Here is a 17,262-nt window from a genome sequence, read left to right on the forward strand (position 1 = left end):
GTCCTGTAAAAGTGTACTGAAAAGCAACAGTCTTTTGTCCCATTCCGTTACATTGAGGTTTCTCGCGAAGAAATTCGCTGAGTTATTCGGATTGTGTGGGCAAAACATGTAACCGCAAATGAAATTCACCGGCAGCTGGTCGAGGTTTACGAAAAGACTGTAATGACTCATAAACATGTCACAGAATGGTGTCGAAAGTTAGCGGCTCGTAGAGAAAACGTCACCGACGTGAAGTGCAGTGGCTGACCCAGCACGGCATCAACAAAAATCTGAACACAGCTCGCGTGGGGGAACGGATTCAGAACAACAGGAGGATCACGTTACGGCCTCTGATAGCAGAACTGGGAATATCGTTCGGAAGCGTTCGTTACATTGTGCACGATATTCTGCAGGTGAAACACTTCGTGGTAACATGGCTGAACACGCAACGACAAGATTTCTACCAGGAGGGAATCTTCAAACTCATTCCACGATGCGACAAGTGCCTCAACCGACATGGAAATTACGTCCAAAAATACCCTAATGTATGTACTATCTGTTGGCTGTATTGGTTGTTTGAAGTAATATATATACGTTTCACTGTAGGCTTTGTAACCTTACTTTTTGATCACTCCTTGTGCCTACTTCAGTAAGAAGGCGTAAAAGATAAGAAGGGATGGCCAGAACCGGTTCCTGATGGAACCGGTTTTCGGGTCTGAACGGATCCGGTTCTAGAAGATCCGGTTCCGGAACCGGTTCTTCGGATCCAGGTCTGGAACCGGTTCTTCGCGGAACCGGTTCCGCTGGAACCGAAACTTTGTGACTATCCCTACGCTAAACCCGAGCAGGCTGTGAACAGTGTGCTAGATGAAATAGTGGAAGCGACAGGCAGGCGCCCAGGCGGTGGCCGCTTGTCTCATTTGGCTAAATAAACTGGGTAACTAGCAAACTCATTTGGCTAAACACCCACTGGTGGACCAACATTTTTTTTGGGGAGGGGCACAAGCGGGTCTGGGCGGGTAAGGCACAAGCGCATGGTCATCTTTGCATTTTTTTTGAAGGTGAACTTTTTTGCCTCCTTTACGGGTCTTTGGGGGCTTTCGGATCCAGGTCTAGAACCGGTTCCTAAGATCCGGTTCTGGAACCGGGTTTTCGGATCCAGGTCTGAAACCGGTTCCAGAACCGGTTCTGAAAACCGGATCTTCGAGAACCGGTTCCTCGCGGAACCGGTTCCGTCGGAACCGGAACTTTGTGGCCATCCCTAAAGATAAGATCAGTGAGTTACCAAGTCACGAATATGACTGCTTCTGGGTCACTCTGAGGTTCTTTCACATCCCCAGGTTGCCCCAGGTACCTCTTTAAAGAAGGTGGGTGAACCTCAGAGCCGCGCTGAAACAATGATAAAACGAGAAGCATTTCCCGCCCTAACCGCGGATCAAACACGGATCATTCAGTAGCAGTTACAGAAGATAGACTTAACCACTTATCAAAAATGATTAAAAAGAAAAAAAATGCATACATTATAGATTATTTCAGTTTAATTGCACATCCTGACAATGTTCCTTGCTCTACAAATACACACTATACACTTTAATCGTTAATTGCTTAATAGGTTCAGCAAGTGTGGAAGCTGTTAAACCGCTATTCGAGATTGCAATTCATTTGTTAAAATCAAATTATTCTCAGCTACAAAGGGTTCCGGAAGCTTTCATTGGGAAAACCACGAAAGGAATGTGACCCTTCCAAAATGCTTGAACAAATATTTACGTTTTCTCTTTGTCTCACACTCTCAATATATGGAAACATGGGTGTTTATTCTTTTAAGGCAAATACAAGCATAATAGTGTTACTTCTTTGCTCTGCATGCGTTTTCCACACGAAATATTGGTCGTTTATATTCTCTCGAGGGACTAACACAGGATTTCCTGTTTTGACGGCAGTTTCTAAACGTTTGGGTATGCTTTGTAAGTCTTCTCCCCTATCCCCAGCACAACGATATTTATTTTTTTTTTTTAAAAAAAGTTTTAAAACCAATAAGCACCGAAAAAGAATAAATTTCACTTCTAGCTTAAATATCTACACTAGTCAAAGCTCGACTGTGTGGTTATAAGGGAGAAACATTTCTCTATTTTAAAAAAAGAAAAAAATCGAATCATTTCATGAATTGTGTAACTTCTGGGAAAGTGTGACCAGTGCGACACACTCTTAGTCGAACCATTTATTTTCAGGAAACAAAATGAAAATTCTAACCGTCGCGTCGCATCGCATGGCGCAACAAAAACAATCAAGAGGCTGGTTGCATGGTAGTTTGAAATGGAAGTTTTATTTTTTTTTAACACGGAATTTTAAAGTTATTAATAGATTCCCAGATTCCCTTCCCACCCCCCAAAACATTTCCTCTATCTTACAAGCCAATAGATTTTATATTTATATACTTTTATTTCTATATTGATCCAGCTATAGAATTAAAGACGACACAATTTTTCTGTACTTATTTCATGGAAAATTCCATCATTATACATAGAATACATGCCGATTAGGGACTCAAAATATATATATTTTGCTGAACTGTGACTATTGTATAAGCAGGGGCGGCTTTAGGATTTTACTTTTGGGTAGGCCCGCTCTCTCGCTTATGAATACATATATACACTTGATTGTTTAACGACAGTAGGAAATGGCTTTTACAGTAGTGATTGATATTCTTTATTGAATAATTATCTACCATTAATATAAATAGTGGAAATATATTATTTACTGTTTATTGCATCTTTTAGCGTTTATATATTTTTCAAAATTTTTGGGTAGGCCCGTGCCTACCCGCTAAAGCCGCCACTGTGCATAAGATAATATAAAATAATACTTTCTGAAACGAAAATTGTATATATTCGTTCGTAAAAATATAATTTCTTTGAAATTACTAACCAACATTGAAGTGTATATTTAATTAGAGTTTTCTCTATTTATTTATTTATTTTAATCTTTTGATAATAAAAGTAATCTTATTTTCAACATATTTTAGGCCTATTTTTATTGCACAAGAGTGATTTTATAGATTTTTTATTTATCTCCCAACATAATCTCTTTTCATGGTTCCCCGCTTCGGATTACGTCCAGAACTCATTAATTTGGATAACTGAAGTTTCAGCGTATTGCAAACATCATCCGCAAACCTGTATCTGACTTAGAATGGAAAACGAACCATGAAATACGATTTCTAAGTTTTTCTAAGAACTGTCTTAACATTATGGAAGGGCGCAAAATTTCAAAGTCAGACGCACTCGCCAATCCAAAAATGATGATCGCCAGTATCTCTCATGTACATATTATGAGAGGTCCTCCCCCCTCTGGGCCTTTGGTCTGACAAAGTAAGAGATTACATCAGAGCATAAAATTTCAAAACCAGACAATTCGATTCAGGATAATCAATTTTGAATTGTCAATTCATATCAGTGACCAGAGCCGGATTTACGTATAAGCTAAACAAGCTACAAGCTTAGGGCCCCACTCTCTTGGGGGCCCCAAAAATTAAAGAAAAAAGCTGGATGTATATTTTCGAAATATAACAAATATAATAAAATCTACATATAGCAACAATTGCTACGTGTTGTGTAGACTCCTGTGATGTAAGTAATGGGGCCCCCCTTCTGTTAGCCTGCTTCCTAAAATATCACTAGTTTCTTCATTTCTGTATATAGAGTGCCTACGTTCATCTTGATACTTAAAGGGCCCCATTACCTTCAATAGCTTAGGGCCCCACCAAGCTTAAATCCGACTCGGTCAGTGACAATTATTTTCTCACTCAGTCACCATTATTTTCGTGCGATACAGAAACTGCGCAGCCCTGTGAGTTTACGTAGAAACCATTCCTACTGAATGCTGGTCGCCAGCTCTAAATTTCTGGTGACCGGAAATTTTGCGCCCTGATTATGGTATGCGTGGTATCTAAAAATGTTAAGCTTCTGTACTCCTGATTGAGATAGACAACTTACACGTACACAATGCCTCGACCCCTTTACCTGATTATTCAAAGTAACGATGGTCGAATTTAAATCAACTGAGGTTATTCCTGTAGATATAATAAATTTAGGACTTGTGAGATTTTGAGTCTATAGTAACCGCGACGAATCGTGAAGCCTGGGCGCTACACCAATCTTAAAACTGGTTTGCCTCACGTGTGACGCATCGGAAGAACTCGGTACGATTTCTTGGAGTTGCCTTTTGAACGCACACTTAAAAAAAAAAAAACGTGAAACAGCAGAAGTGTCCCAACAATGTTACCAAACTTAGAAGACATGAACGAGCGAAAAAAAAAAAAAAACTAGCATTTAAAGAAATATAACACGAAAATTATCAACTACTCGAATTAAACGGTACCAATAATAATATTTGGTCTAGGAATTAATTCGTGCGGGTGGACAAGAGATGGCGCAACGAACGGAGCGTCCCACAGTTCCGTGTATCCACACATGTGTTGCAAACCCCTGTCATCGCGTATCGTTCGTAGTATAGGGCAGTGGATTAAAGCGTCAACAACACCAGTTTGTAGTTAAGTGAACATGGCGCAATTTGTGCCTGATAAAGTGTTTTTGCGGGGTGTCCTGCTGCATTACTTTAACATGCAGAAAAGTGCGACTGAAAGTCATCGTATTTTGGTGGAAGTGTATGGTGACCATGCTCTAGCTGAGCGAACGTGTCAGAAGTGGTTTGCACGGTTTAGAAGTGGTGATTTCGGCTTGGCAGACCAAGAGCGAGCTGGACAGCCAAAAAAATTTCAAGACGAAGAATTGACAGCATTGCTCGAGCAGGATTCGTGTCAAACGCAGGAACAATTTGCAGCAGCATTAGGCGTTGATCAAACAACAGTCTCCAAACGCTTGAAAGCCATGGGAATGATTCAAAAGATGTCACATTGGGTTCCACATGAATTGAAAGACAGAGACGTTGAAAGACGAAAAACCATTTGCGAATTGCTGCTTCAACGACAGAGCAGAAAGGGGTTTCTGCATCGAATTATTACGGGTAATGAGAAGTGGATCCATTACGAGAACCCTAAACGAAAAAAGGCCTGGGTGAAACCAGGTGAACCAGGTCCATCACAACCAAAACGAGATATTCACTGTGCAAAGGTTATGCTGTGCATATGGTGGGATATGAAAGGTGTGGTGTACTATGAGCTGCTGCAACCGGGTGAAACTATGATTGGAGAACGTTATCGACGACAATTAATGCGTTTGAAGCAAGCTCTGGCCAGAACACGACCAGAATGGGAGAACAGACATGATAAACTTATTGTTCAACATGATAACGCTCGCCCACATGTCGCAAAACCGGTCAAAACCTATTTAGAAAATGTCGGATGGGAAGTTTTACCCCACCCGCCGTATTCACCAGACGTTGCTCCTTCGGACTACTACTTGTTCGATTGCATGAACAACGATTTGATTGGACAGCGGTTAACTTCTTCAGAAGATATCGAAACATGGGTCTTTGACTGGATCGCTTCCAAGGATGAGGACTTCTTTCGCCACGGAATCCGTACATTGCCTGACAGATGGGCGAAAGTGGTGGCTAGCGATGGACAATATTTTTCTTAAGGTATTTATGTATTTTGTGTTTGTACTACAGCTTCAATGTGTGCGTACCAACCGCACGAATTAATTCCTAGACCAAATACCAAAAATATAAAAGAAAAATGATAACAATAACAAACAGAACGAAACTTACCGGCAGTCCGACAACACACTGTAGGCTATCCTCAGATGTTTTCAATGTAGTGCGTGAGACGACACTGGTAAAATTTCATGGGTGGGTGGGGGGTTGACGACCGGGACACACCCTCGCATTCTATTGGGTGCTGAAATTGGTATATCTACGTCAAGCTTCAGGACTCGTTGCGATCACTATAATCTTTGCCAAAATGCTTCTCACGAGATTTCTAAAGTCAAGCAGTGCTGGTTTTGGTCACTGATCAGTGCTTAAATTGGTGACCACTGAATACGAATATCATTGTGAAGCTACTTGAAGAAAGATGTAATGGACTCGATGCAATGAAAGTAACGAAAAGAAAGCTGGGTTGACTACACATCCCCAAAATGAAAACCCGGACAGTTCGCAGGCTTTCCAATGCTAATGAAAAAATATATAGGAAATCACGACAAAAATTATATATATATATATATATATATATATATATATATATATATATATATATATATATATATATATATATATATATATATATATATATATATATAGCAGGTGTAGTGAAGCTGTGAAAAAGGAACATATCAATTATCCAATAGATAGAAATTTTAAAAAAAAATCACCTGGAAATTACACCAATTGTTATGGGTAACTAAATGGGTAATTATCTCGTTGCAAAATTTTATACGAGTTTTTTAGTGTTTCTGTACGTAGCTCACTAATACTAAGTAAAGACCATACGGAAAGCGTAAAAAGAATCTGCATGAGAAAATCAGTGTTTGTATGCATACGTCTCCAAGATGTGAATAATTTCATCCCTTGTAAGATCCTATCATTTCTATGTTATTTCCTGGGGGCGCAGTGGCTCAGTGGTAGAACGTTCACCTCTGGTGCTTGGGGCTCATGGTTCGATCCCAGCTCGCGCCGTGTGGACTTTGTGGTGAACAAACACCGTGCTCGTGGGTTTTCTCGGGGTTCTCCCGTTTCCTCCACTTTCTTCATTCCACCATTTCACTCATTTCTCATCATCACCGTTTCCTTTAGCCTAATCGGCATAACCGTGAGACGTAAAACTTAAAGATTTCATTTCTATGTTAATTCCTTTTTTTTTTCATATAATATACGTAAGTTCTAAAAACCATTACAAAATTCATTAAAAGTCATAAAACACATGATAGAAAAAGTTGGTTTGTTAAGTATCTAAATACACAATTGCACACAGAATTTAGTGCATCTAAGGAAATATATACAACTGTAAAAGTATTATTTACACTTTCATTGTCTTCAGTGTCTGAATATGCTTATTTGCCATCTTCCGTTTCTCTTTGTTCTGCTCGTCTTGAAATCTCCATAGTTCATTCAACTTCAAGAATACAGTGTGGCCCTCCAACCACCCTCACCTTACTTCCTTATGTTATTTTCACAGGTGGAAGTAGCAATGCCACAAAAATATAGGTGGTTTCGTTAAAATGTAGAAAATATAGCAGTTTATAGGAAGAGACAGACTTGTAGCCAGTCCAAAAATGTAGGAGGGGGGCGGTAGAAATTGAGGGGGGGCCACCAATCATATTATAGTTCATCATCATATAGTTTATTTACAAGCCTACTGTGAACATTTTAGTTGGGGCAGCAAAAATTTAGGGGGACCCGGCCCTCCCTAGCGCCCCGTGGATACGGGCCTGGGAAGAGACGCAAATATATGGGAAAAATATGAAATATAGGAGCATTGCAAAGGCTCCGGCTAAAGTCCTTCAACACTACGTGCCGGGGAGTTTTGGTTTGATTTTCAGTTTACTTCCTCTTGTTTGTTGAAGTTTAGCTTCTATTTTCAGCGCCGACGCTGTTTAAGACATAGCCATACAGTTTTAAGGTGGAATTCGAACCATCGTAATGTGTTCAATGTTTTCCACCGAAAGTACGTGTCTCAAAAGAGCGACTACTACGCACGAAACAATTTCATTATTACAGTGATCCCAATCAAAACAAATCTAAGAGCAACCGAAAAGTAACATACGTAGAACGGATGCATCCACAGAAAATACACCTAATTTTAAAATCTATAATAAATCATTAAATACGTTCTTCATTTATTCCTAAATAAAAAGGATCAAACTTGGAAATGGTAAAAAAAATTTAAAAAAAAACACTTCAAAACTTAACGGAATGTACAGGTAACAGTGACAATCATAAACAATTGGTTAAAAAGAAATCTGCTCGCTGAGAAGCGTGGAACAGATACCTGTAGACAAAACAAACACTTGCAATGGCACATGGAAACTAAAAAATCTGACTAAAGAAACACGTCATGTGAGTCACATCTGTTGACCTTCACAAGTCCGAGCTTTTCTTGGCAGAAATGTTCAATACAATGTACGGTTACAGAGCACAACTATGCTGGCTGTAAAACGTGCAGCTTTACTACGGATTTGACTATAAAGCAGCTCCTGTAGTAAAACATCCCACTCTTCCACAAGCAGCCTGCGCAGTTTGCAATTGACCGTGGTGGAGATATTAAGTCTGTAATCCGTCGTCCGAGAGCATCCTATACACGCTCAATGGGATTAAGGTCCAGTGATACCGCTGGCCACTCGCGACGCGTGATATCTTCATGTTGCAGGTAATCCTCCACCAACTGTGCTCTACGTGGACGTGCATTATCATTAATGAAGCGACAATCAGGACCGTATTCACCACGGATATACTGTTACAAGATAATGTTCCTATAGATCTACGTTATTTCGTCTGCTCCTGGAACATCAAGTGATGTACGGATCCCTAACATGCCATCCCATACCATGACACCAATGCCTCCATATCTATTCCTTTCAGCATTTTAGTGGTGGTGATCTGTTCCTGGTGCCCTTTAAAAAAAACCCAGCGAGAATCACTTTCAAAACTGAATCGTGACTCATCATTGAAGAGTACACCACTCCATGATTCTGGGGTCCACTCACTGTGGAATATACACCACTGTAGGCGTGCCTAGCTCTGTTATTGTGTAAGAGGAATGCACCTGGCGTGTTTGCGTGCATATAATGTAAATTCGTATAACCGTCTGTATATATGCATGGAGAAAAAATCGAGTGCACTTAAAAGGAAAACCCGTAGACTCCGTCTATAGACGCCTTTCCTGATGCTGCTCCTGTCATGGCAGATGAACTGTAATCTGTGATGTGGTGCAAATTTTCTGTATTGCGTTGAAATCAGGTCAGCCTAGATGGTGTACACTTACTCCTTATCTTTGTATTACATTCCGTATAGATTTTCTTGATCCTGCTACGTACTCGTCCCCCCCCCCCCTATGTTTATTTCCGATCAAAAGAAAACTCTGTATCGAATACAAGAATAGGATTAAGTAGTGTCCGTATACAGCCAATGTTTATCAAAATATATACCATGATTTTCTGTATCCTGCACGTGCCGACGGAGGATATACACCGTACATGATTTTAATCTATTTGTGGCTGTAGAGATTGGGTCCTGGCTAAGCAACAAACACCTGCGTAGCCTGGCACAGAAAACCTTGCGTGTACTACGAAATCCTACTATATTTCGCCTCTCCGGATTTTTGAAACTATTCTCACAGTACAATTTGAGGTGATAAGTGAGTTCTAGAGGCAGCTGCAGGATTTCGAGATAGTGTACTTGCTGTGTCCATTGGTCTTCTTCAGGTATTTAGGGCAAAGATCCTCACTCAGCGTTCTTGTTGCACGTCGACGACCTCCACCATACTGCCTTTTAATGTTTTCACCAGCCAAGGAACGATTCCACAGTCACAACACAACATTGTGACGAAGAGGACTTGGCCCCATTTTTAATCTACCGATGATCCGACCGCGCATTACATTATTTATGTGTTCTCTATGCCATACTGTGTTTCTACGATACGTTCACTATGACTGATAAGCACTGCATACTCGAAAAACACAAGTCACTGATTATGTGTTTCTCCTGAATGGCCTCTCTCGAGGTATTCGACCTTGGTAGCCGTATTTGTGTGACACTCGACGAATGGTCGTAGTATTATACTTACTTTCTTACGTGTAGCACATTCTATTATCTTTTGGACTTGAGAAGCATTTAGTCGAGAATTTGCTTTCGCCTCTCGTACAATCACTCTCTCGTCCTTCTCACTTAACTTCTTATTCATCGAATTTCTAGGTTTACTTCTCACTGAACCACTATACTTAAACTTGTTTACTACATATTGAATTGTCATGTGCCTTCTTCCTATTAATTGTCCTATTTTTCTTAACGACCCTCCCCTTAATGCTAGCTTTATGATTGTCTCTTTGACGTTCTCCCCGAATTCTTTATTCTTCCCCATTTTTGAGAAGTTTATCTGTATACATCACGCTTAACACCAATACTTAGTATGTTTTTTCTGTTTATCCCACACCAGCTGTGCTGGTGTTCTACTGTTGTTTTCGTTCCTTTTAGTGTATAAAGTGTAAACCTGTGTATAAGTGTACGAATAAAAATGTGGCGTAAATTCGGGAGTTCTCATATGCTTTCTTTTATGCCTTTCTATGGTATCCTTGTTCTGACCCATTTTTGCACTGGATACGTCTATCATGGTCCTACCTCACCACTCCAGGAATTCTTCTGTCAATTTTACGACCAGTATGTTTCATACATAGTGGTTTTCGTTTAAATTAAGGTGTGTACGAATAAGAATGTGACATACTGTATATATATATATATATATATATATATATATATACATTTTTTTTTTAGATGAAACCCAAAGTAAAGTTCGAATGAAGAAATACTTGACCATGAGCTTTCACGTCGAGAACGATCTGAAACAAGATGTGTTCTCGCCATTATTCCATTTTGTTTTAGAATACATTAAACGGAAAATTAAGATAACAATCAGGCCTTAGAGCTGAATGGTAATCATTAGTCAGATCAGACTAATAGTGGTGATTTCAATCTGATAGGTGAGGATGGGGGGATAATATGCATGTTGTGCTGTATGGTTGCGAAACATGGTCGTTTGCTTTGAGGTAAGAACGTAGGCTGGAAGTATTTGTAAATAAAATCCTGAGGTGAATATCGGGATCCAAGAGGGATGGAAATGAGCGAAATATCATAACAAGGAACTGCATAATTTATGCCGATTACCTAACATTGACAGATCATTACGTTTAGGAGGCTCAGGTTATGTAGTCAAAATAGAAGACAGTAGAAACGCTTTAAACTTTTAACTGGAAAAAGACCATTTGGAAGAGCTACGCGCAGCCGGGGGGATAATACCGCGATTGATCTCGCAGAAATAGGGATATAAAGCAGAAACTGGATCCAGTTGGCTACGGACAGAAGTAAATGCAGAGCTTTAGTGGAAACAGCATTGAATCTTCAAGTTCCATAGGCGATAGAGTTAGTTAGGATGCCGTCATCTATTTTTCTTAATTATTATTTAATCGGAAATGAAAAATGAAATCTTTAAGTTTTACGTCCCACGATTATGCCAGTTAGGCTAAAGGAGACGATGATGAGAGATGAATGAAATGGTGGAATGAAAAAAGTGGAGGAAACGGGGGAACCCCGGGGAAAACTCACGAGCACGGTGTTTGTCCACCACAAAGTCCACACGGCGCGAGCTGGGATCGAACCAGGGACCCCAAACACCGGAGGTGAATGCTCTTCCACTGAGCCACCGCGCACCCCTATTATTTAATTGGGTTTTCATGTTAAATACTGCGTTTTTCAAACAGACGCGGGTCTTGGAAACAGCTTTTAAGGACCCCTGGACGTAGTCGATGCTTTTGCAGGCATATTACTCGTGAATCCACGCTTATACATACATTGCCATGACTTATTCTATTCTCCAACCTCATCTCCTCCTCCCCTTTGTTTGCTGTGTTTCTCTCTGTTGTTCTGATTATAAAGCTATACTTCTACGTCATACACCGGCCGGTTGAAAATGACTGACAGAAGCTTTCAGCCTTATGAGAATGAAAACTTCTGCTACACATAATATCTATGTACCTAGGTATAGCCAAGAAAAGAGAAGAAGCTTTCTTAGTGCAGAAGAAAGAAGTAAACTTACGGCAAGAGAGTTCCCTTTGAGCCGCTGCCGCCGTATGGCTTCCCTGAACCAGGGCCCGCGCCCAGTTTGCTAAATCCCTGTGAGTCTCGACTCGGAACTGATGAGTAATCACTCCTTCTGATGTTCCACATCTCAAACTAAATGTAATAACATCGGTGACTCCTGGAACAAGAGAGCTGCCTCTTCGACTCGAACTAACCAACCTGCAACGAGAGAGAGAAAGAGAAAAATAAAGAAGCTTGCTAATGAACACATGCTGAGCACAAAGACTTTGGAACAATGCATCTCTTAGTTCTCTAGCATAATAAGGGTCTCCTGCTCTCCCTTATCTCAGCACAAAAACAATACTGGGAATCGTTCTTTAATCAGAGAGTGTTCTAAAGAGGTCCGATCTGTGAGATATTAAAGAAAAGCATCCACGAGAGATCAGACAGCGCTTTCTGAGAAACAGTCTAGACGGAAAATCATCGCAGCGAATAAAACAAAAGAATTTAATTTTGAGTTCCAGTCTCCAAACTACGTTGGGCATTGAAAATGGCACAAATGATGCACAGGAACAAAATGAAGAACTATTCTCAATTAACACGCAATAAGAGAAGTCGATTTTCTTATTCTTCTGATTTGGAATATTTTTCTTTGATTACCGTGCTATTTCATTAACACATTTTTTAATTCATTATTTAATGATAATAATAATCCTATTTATAATACAAAAAAGTAACGTTAACTAAGGAGTGCTTTTTTAAACCTCCATAATCGCTCAAATTTTCAAATTGAGCTTTCGTTTATAATATTAACCTGGTAGTTGTGCATGTCCTCCTGAATCAAATTACGTAGTGCTTACAAGAATACTCCGTGGTGCAATTTTCATATTTATAGCTCTAATGTTTTAACAGGATATTAAAACGCGTCTTGTGATACAGTTACTTTTAATGCGTTTATTGAGTTTCGAAGTAAGACTCCTCAATACCTAATAGTACACAGTTAAGCTAATAGGTGTCGCTACTTGCGTTACTTGCCTGCCTCTTGCTAACAGATGTCGCTACTGTGCATGCAGGCAACTTGCAAATTTAGAATTATAGCGATGATTTAAAAGCAACTTAGAAACTATTGTTTCAAATTTAATTATTTCTAAATAGCACAACGAATTAGATTTGAGCATTAATATTATGTCTCTGTGCATAATATACTGTGACGATTTAATTGCAAATTAAACTGTATTGTTTGAGTTAATTACGTATTTAAAAATGGATAATAAATCTTACTAAACATGAACGTGCTTTACAATTCCTTAGTAGGACAAGTAAAAAATTAGAAATCTTCCCTTCAGTTTAACGTTCCACGATTAGCCCTTATGCCCTTTAGACCAACGGAGACGGGTGATTAAGGCAAGCGAATTATGGAATATGAAATGAAATGAAATCTTTGAAAATGAAATGAAATTTTTGAGTTTTACGTCCCACGGTTATGCCGGTTAGGCTAAAGGAGACGGTGATGATGAGTAATGAATGAAATGGTGGAATGAAGAAAGTGGGAGGAAACGGGAGAACCCCGAGAAAACCCACGCACACGGTGTTTGTCCACCACAAGGTTCACTTGGCGGGGGCTGGGATCGAACCCGCGACCCCAAGCACCAGAGGTGAACCCTCTACCACTGAGCCACCGCGGCCCCCGAATTATGGAATAATTGGTGGAATGTTAATGTGGGAGGAAACGAGAGTATCCCGAGAAAACCAACGGACACGATGTTGTACACCACAAAGTAAAGAATTAGGGCTCTCAAGTAAGCACGCTTTTAACCTATAGTACACAGAGGACAGAATAGTGGAGCACGACAAGTAATAATAATAATAATAATAATAATAATAATAATAATAATAATAATAATAATGTCTTCACTTTAAAGTCACTTGCCCCAAACTGAAAACTGTCCAAGCACTGCGATCTACTTACCTCTTCGCATTGAAACAGAAATTAATGTTAACAAGGACACGAAATGAAAGGAGGATAGGAATGGCGTAAGGGAAGTCTACCTCGTAGTACCTTGAATAAAGAGTTATGAAAAACACTCATAGCATGTTTCAGTGTAGACTATTGACTCTCAGTAAGGCAGGAAAATGGACGCTACGCAAAAGTGATGGGAAATATCTGTGGAAGCTATCGAAATGTGGATATAGAGGAGAATAAATTGGTTGGTTTGGAGTTTCGTGTTTTTTTTTTCAGCCTCGAGGTTATATGAGACGCAGACATATAGCTTAATGTGGGATCTAAACCACATAAACTACTACTGGAAATCGAACACGGGTAGGAGAAACACGTTTTTTTTTTGTTTTTTTTTTTCTGTAACAGATTACATAACGTAGCTCTGAACACTTTGCCACTTATTGGCAATCATCTGAATATGCCTACGTCCGCAATCAACATTCAAGCATATAGGCCTACTGCTATTCGGGGAACTGTGTCAATGTGCTATTGTTTTAGCCTTTCTTCAACAAATCGTGCATTATTGTTTCTTTAGAATTTTTGTCTCTACAGTGACGTCCTACATGTGACCCTTCCGAAAAAAAATACTCCCTTACCTGCAACACTTTTACTTTGGAGATGATGATGTTCAAGTTAGTCGGATCTTGGTACTCATGGCATGACGTTTAATTGGGGGAGCATGTTCAGTTACCGATAGAAGTTCTTTCCGTTTGGTAAAATTTATTTTGGAAATAACGTACACCATTTCACCAAGTTTAAAGACTGGAACGTAGAGAAATTTGCATTCTTTTTAATTTACTCGAAACTGTATTTCAATTGTTATTGCATTCTAAAGTTATTTACGAAACTAATTTCATCAAACGGAAAGAACTTTTGTCGTTGACTATACATAACGTATCACACCGAGTCCACCTGTCATCAAAATTCATGCTTTTGACAGGGGTCCTCCCTACAAAACGCAACCCAGGTAGCCGACCAAAAGTATACGCCCATGGTCTATTGACCCACATTTCATAGTTGCTCTCAAACTTTTGCATGGTACTGTAATGCATGGACTTCAACCAGACACCTCTTCAAACCAGATAGTTTGACAATAAAGGAGCACCTTCGTAAAAATCCTGACACTAATAGGTTCCAAGATAACAAATAATTACTTCGTTCATTGGCTACAAAATTACTCAATTCAGCAGCAAACGTAGTGGCGGCAAGCAGGAGTAAGAATATGTCGAATATAGATTGGAAAACAATTCGTTTATTTCCATTCCTCTTGAAAAAGTTTATATATCTCGCTGTTCCAGCGTATGAGGATACAACATTTGCCTCTACAATAAGGAAATCTCGTATGCATTCATTATTTTCTTTTTAAATACTGTAAAGAATCAAACTTAATACCAGTAGGTATGCAGAATAGTTTTCTCAATGAATGAATATGCTCACAGTCGGTGTGAGCGGTCCCGGGTTCGATTCCCGGTGGGGGCATTCTGTCGAAAAAGTGTTAAAAGGTTTTCAGCCGAGCCATCCTGAATGAGGGTTCCCTCATTCACACCAGGCAGATTCCTTGGTGGCACCGAACATATAGGTCCCAGGCCGCTTCCTTCCTTTTCTTTCCCCCAGATAGTGTGCTCGCCGAAGGACGTTATCCCTCAAATGTGATGGGCTAACATGACCATAGATGCCAAAAGCCCAGAAATCAAAATCCCAAATCCATGCACTTACGGTAATAACTGACATCTTAAAGCAAAGTTATAAATTCAAAAACACAAACACCATTATTAATTGTAAGTGGCTAGCACGCATTTTCCATTAATTAATATGATAAAGTACTTTGCACAATAGTATTTCTAATGTTCGTACATAGTATCTGCAAACAACAAAATGTGCTTGCATTCTATATAGCCAGTACTCTCAACTCAGCCAAGAAATTCAGAAACCGCAGCCAGAAGCCAGCTAAATATTAGACCCTTTGCTGTGATCAGCCTTTTATTGAATGCTTAAGTCGAGAAACAGCTCTTTGATCCTTTAATATATTTCTCAAGACAAAGTACGTGACTTCAAGCGAAAAAAGGTCCGCTGTTGTGTCTTAGCTTTGTGATGAATAATCCCAGATACGAGAGGTCCTCTTACATACAGGGGATGCTCAGATACTGCATCACTTTGCTTGAAAGGCAACTGTAACAAATCAATTCTGTGACAAAGACACAAACGGCACGAAAATGAAAATGGAAAATCGAATTCCTTCACAAGATATTACACGATTTAAAAAAAAAAAAAAAAAAAAAACTTTAGGAACAGCTTGTCAGAGACAACAGTATTAAAATTTGAAACTAGTTCGAAGTACTTCCTACTTTGACCAACAAACAAACACAAGTATGGTCAGAAAATAGATTTGTCACGGAATGCTGCACATGAGAATAATTTTCGTTTCGTACGGAACCAAAATCGTGATGCAGGAAGAGAACGGCGTCTAGCATAGTATGTGTGTCTCTTTGTCCAAGGCAGACTATTAATGCTGTCATTCAAAGGCAAAAGACGTATCTGCTGAACAAGCAGAAGTGTCATAGTGTATACCACGTGAAGGAATTTGGTTAGTCACGTTGTATACAACGTGAAAACTGTCTGCATATCCCCGCAGCATTCCCCACACAGAAACTGCACTAAGATAAATGAATATTTAGTCATGTCGAGTAGAAAGTCATTTAGTCTCTTTCAGCGTTGTATCGCATGGACATATTAGTATCGTGCATCCTAAGCATTATACTAACCTGCTAATCTCAATAGCACTGACGGTAATCTATCAATAAGGATGATAACAATAACCTGCATAGGAATACAACATGGGAAAGCTATTTCTGATTGTCGATAACTTGAAATCAACTGAACGGATCATATCCATCAACGAACTCATTTCTTAAGTTTCGATCCCTACATCCTTGTCAAAATCGATGGTTATCTATCAAACAGTTCTCGAGGGCCAGAAAGAGTAAATATATAAAAGAGTGGTTTTGAGAAAATAGTTTTCTTAAAACACTAAAAGTGTAAACTTACGGATACGGTACACTTATAATGACGTCCCCCAACATTATTAGATAGAGTTTTTGCTTTTGCAAGTTTGCATTTGCATTGTCCCGTGGTAATATGATTTGCCTGCTGATATCAACTAAATTTCGTCCAAATATGTAGATATAGTTTTTCTCCTCTGGACGAAAGAAATGTTAAAGAATTGTTTGACGTGATTCCAGACGCTAATTAAATTAAAGAAAATTAAGTTTTTAAAAATATGGATTTAACGAATTTCTAATCATCCTTTGATGACAAGATTAAAACTTTCTTCCATTGATAATACATGAAGAGTCCCTATCACTGCGAAATTAAAATACCGCTAATTTTACAGTAATTATGTGATATATTCAAATAGGTAAAAGATAATCGAAAAGTGGATCAAGACCTCCCTAGACGATGTTATTTTGCATGAGGTACCGTTATCACGAGTCACCTAGTAGCTTTCCGTTTGCAGTTATTTAGAAACGCGAAAATAAATG

At 39.3% G+C, this 17,262-nt stretch overlaps 1 protein-coding gene across 4 annotated transcripts in view; it reads right to left on the reverse strand.

Annotated features, from left to right (window-relative positions):
- The window catches only part of Syn1 (Syntrophin-like 1), a 449,556-nt gene that overhangs the window by 34,415 nt on the left and 397,879 nt on the right, over positions 1–17,262 (reverse strand). For all 4 annotated transcript variants that reach the window (XR_014129212.1, XM_081746459.1, XM_081746458.1 and 1 more), the window contains one exon: positions 11,741–11,943. Coding sequence is in view for 3 of the 4 variants with exons in the window: in XM_081746459.1 (XP_081602585.1) it covers positions 11,741–11,943 (203 nt within the window). In the remaining variant the exon portion in view is untranslated. The remainder of the gene's footprint in view (positions 1–11,740; positions 11,944–17,262) is intronic.

This window comes from Thermobia domestica, chromosome 18 (genome assembly GCF_964235325.1).
Source record: "Thermobia domestica chromosome 18, izTheDome1.hap1.1, whole genome shotgun sequence".
Lineage (NCBI taxonomy): Eukaryota > Metazoa > Arthropoda > Insecta > Zygentoma > Lepismatidae > Thermobia > Thermobia domestica.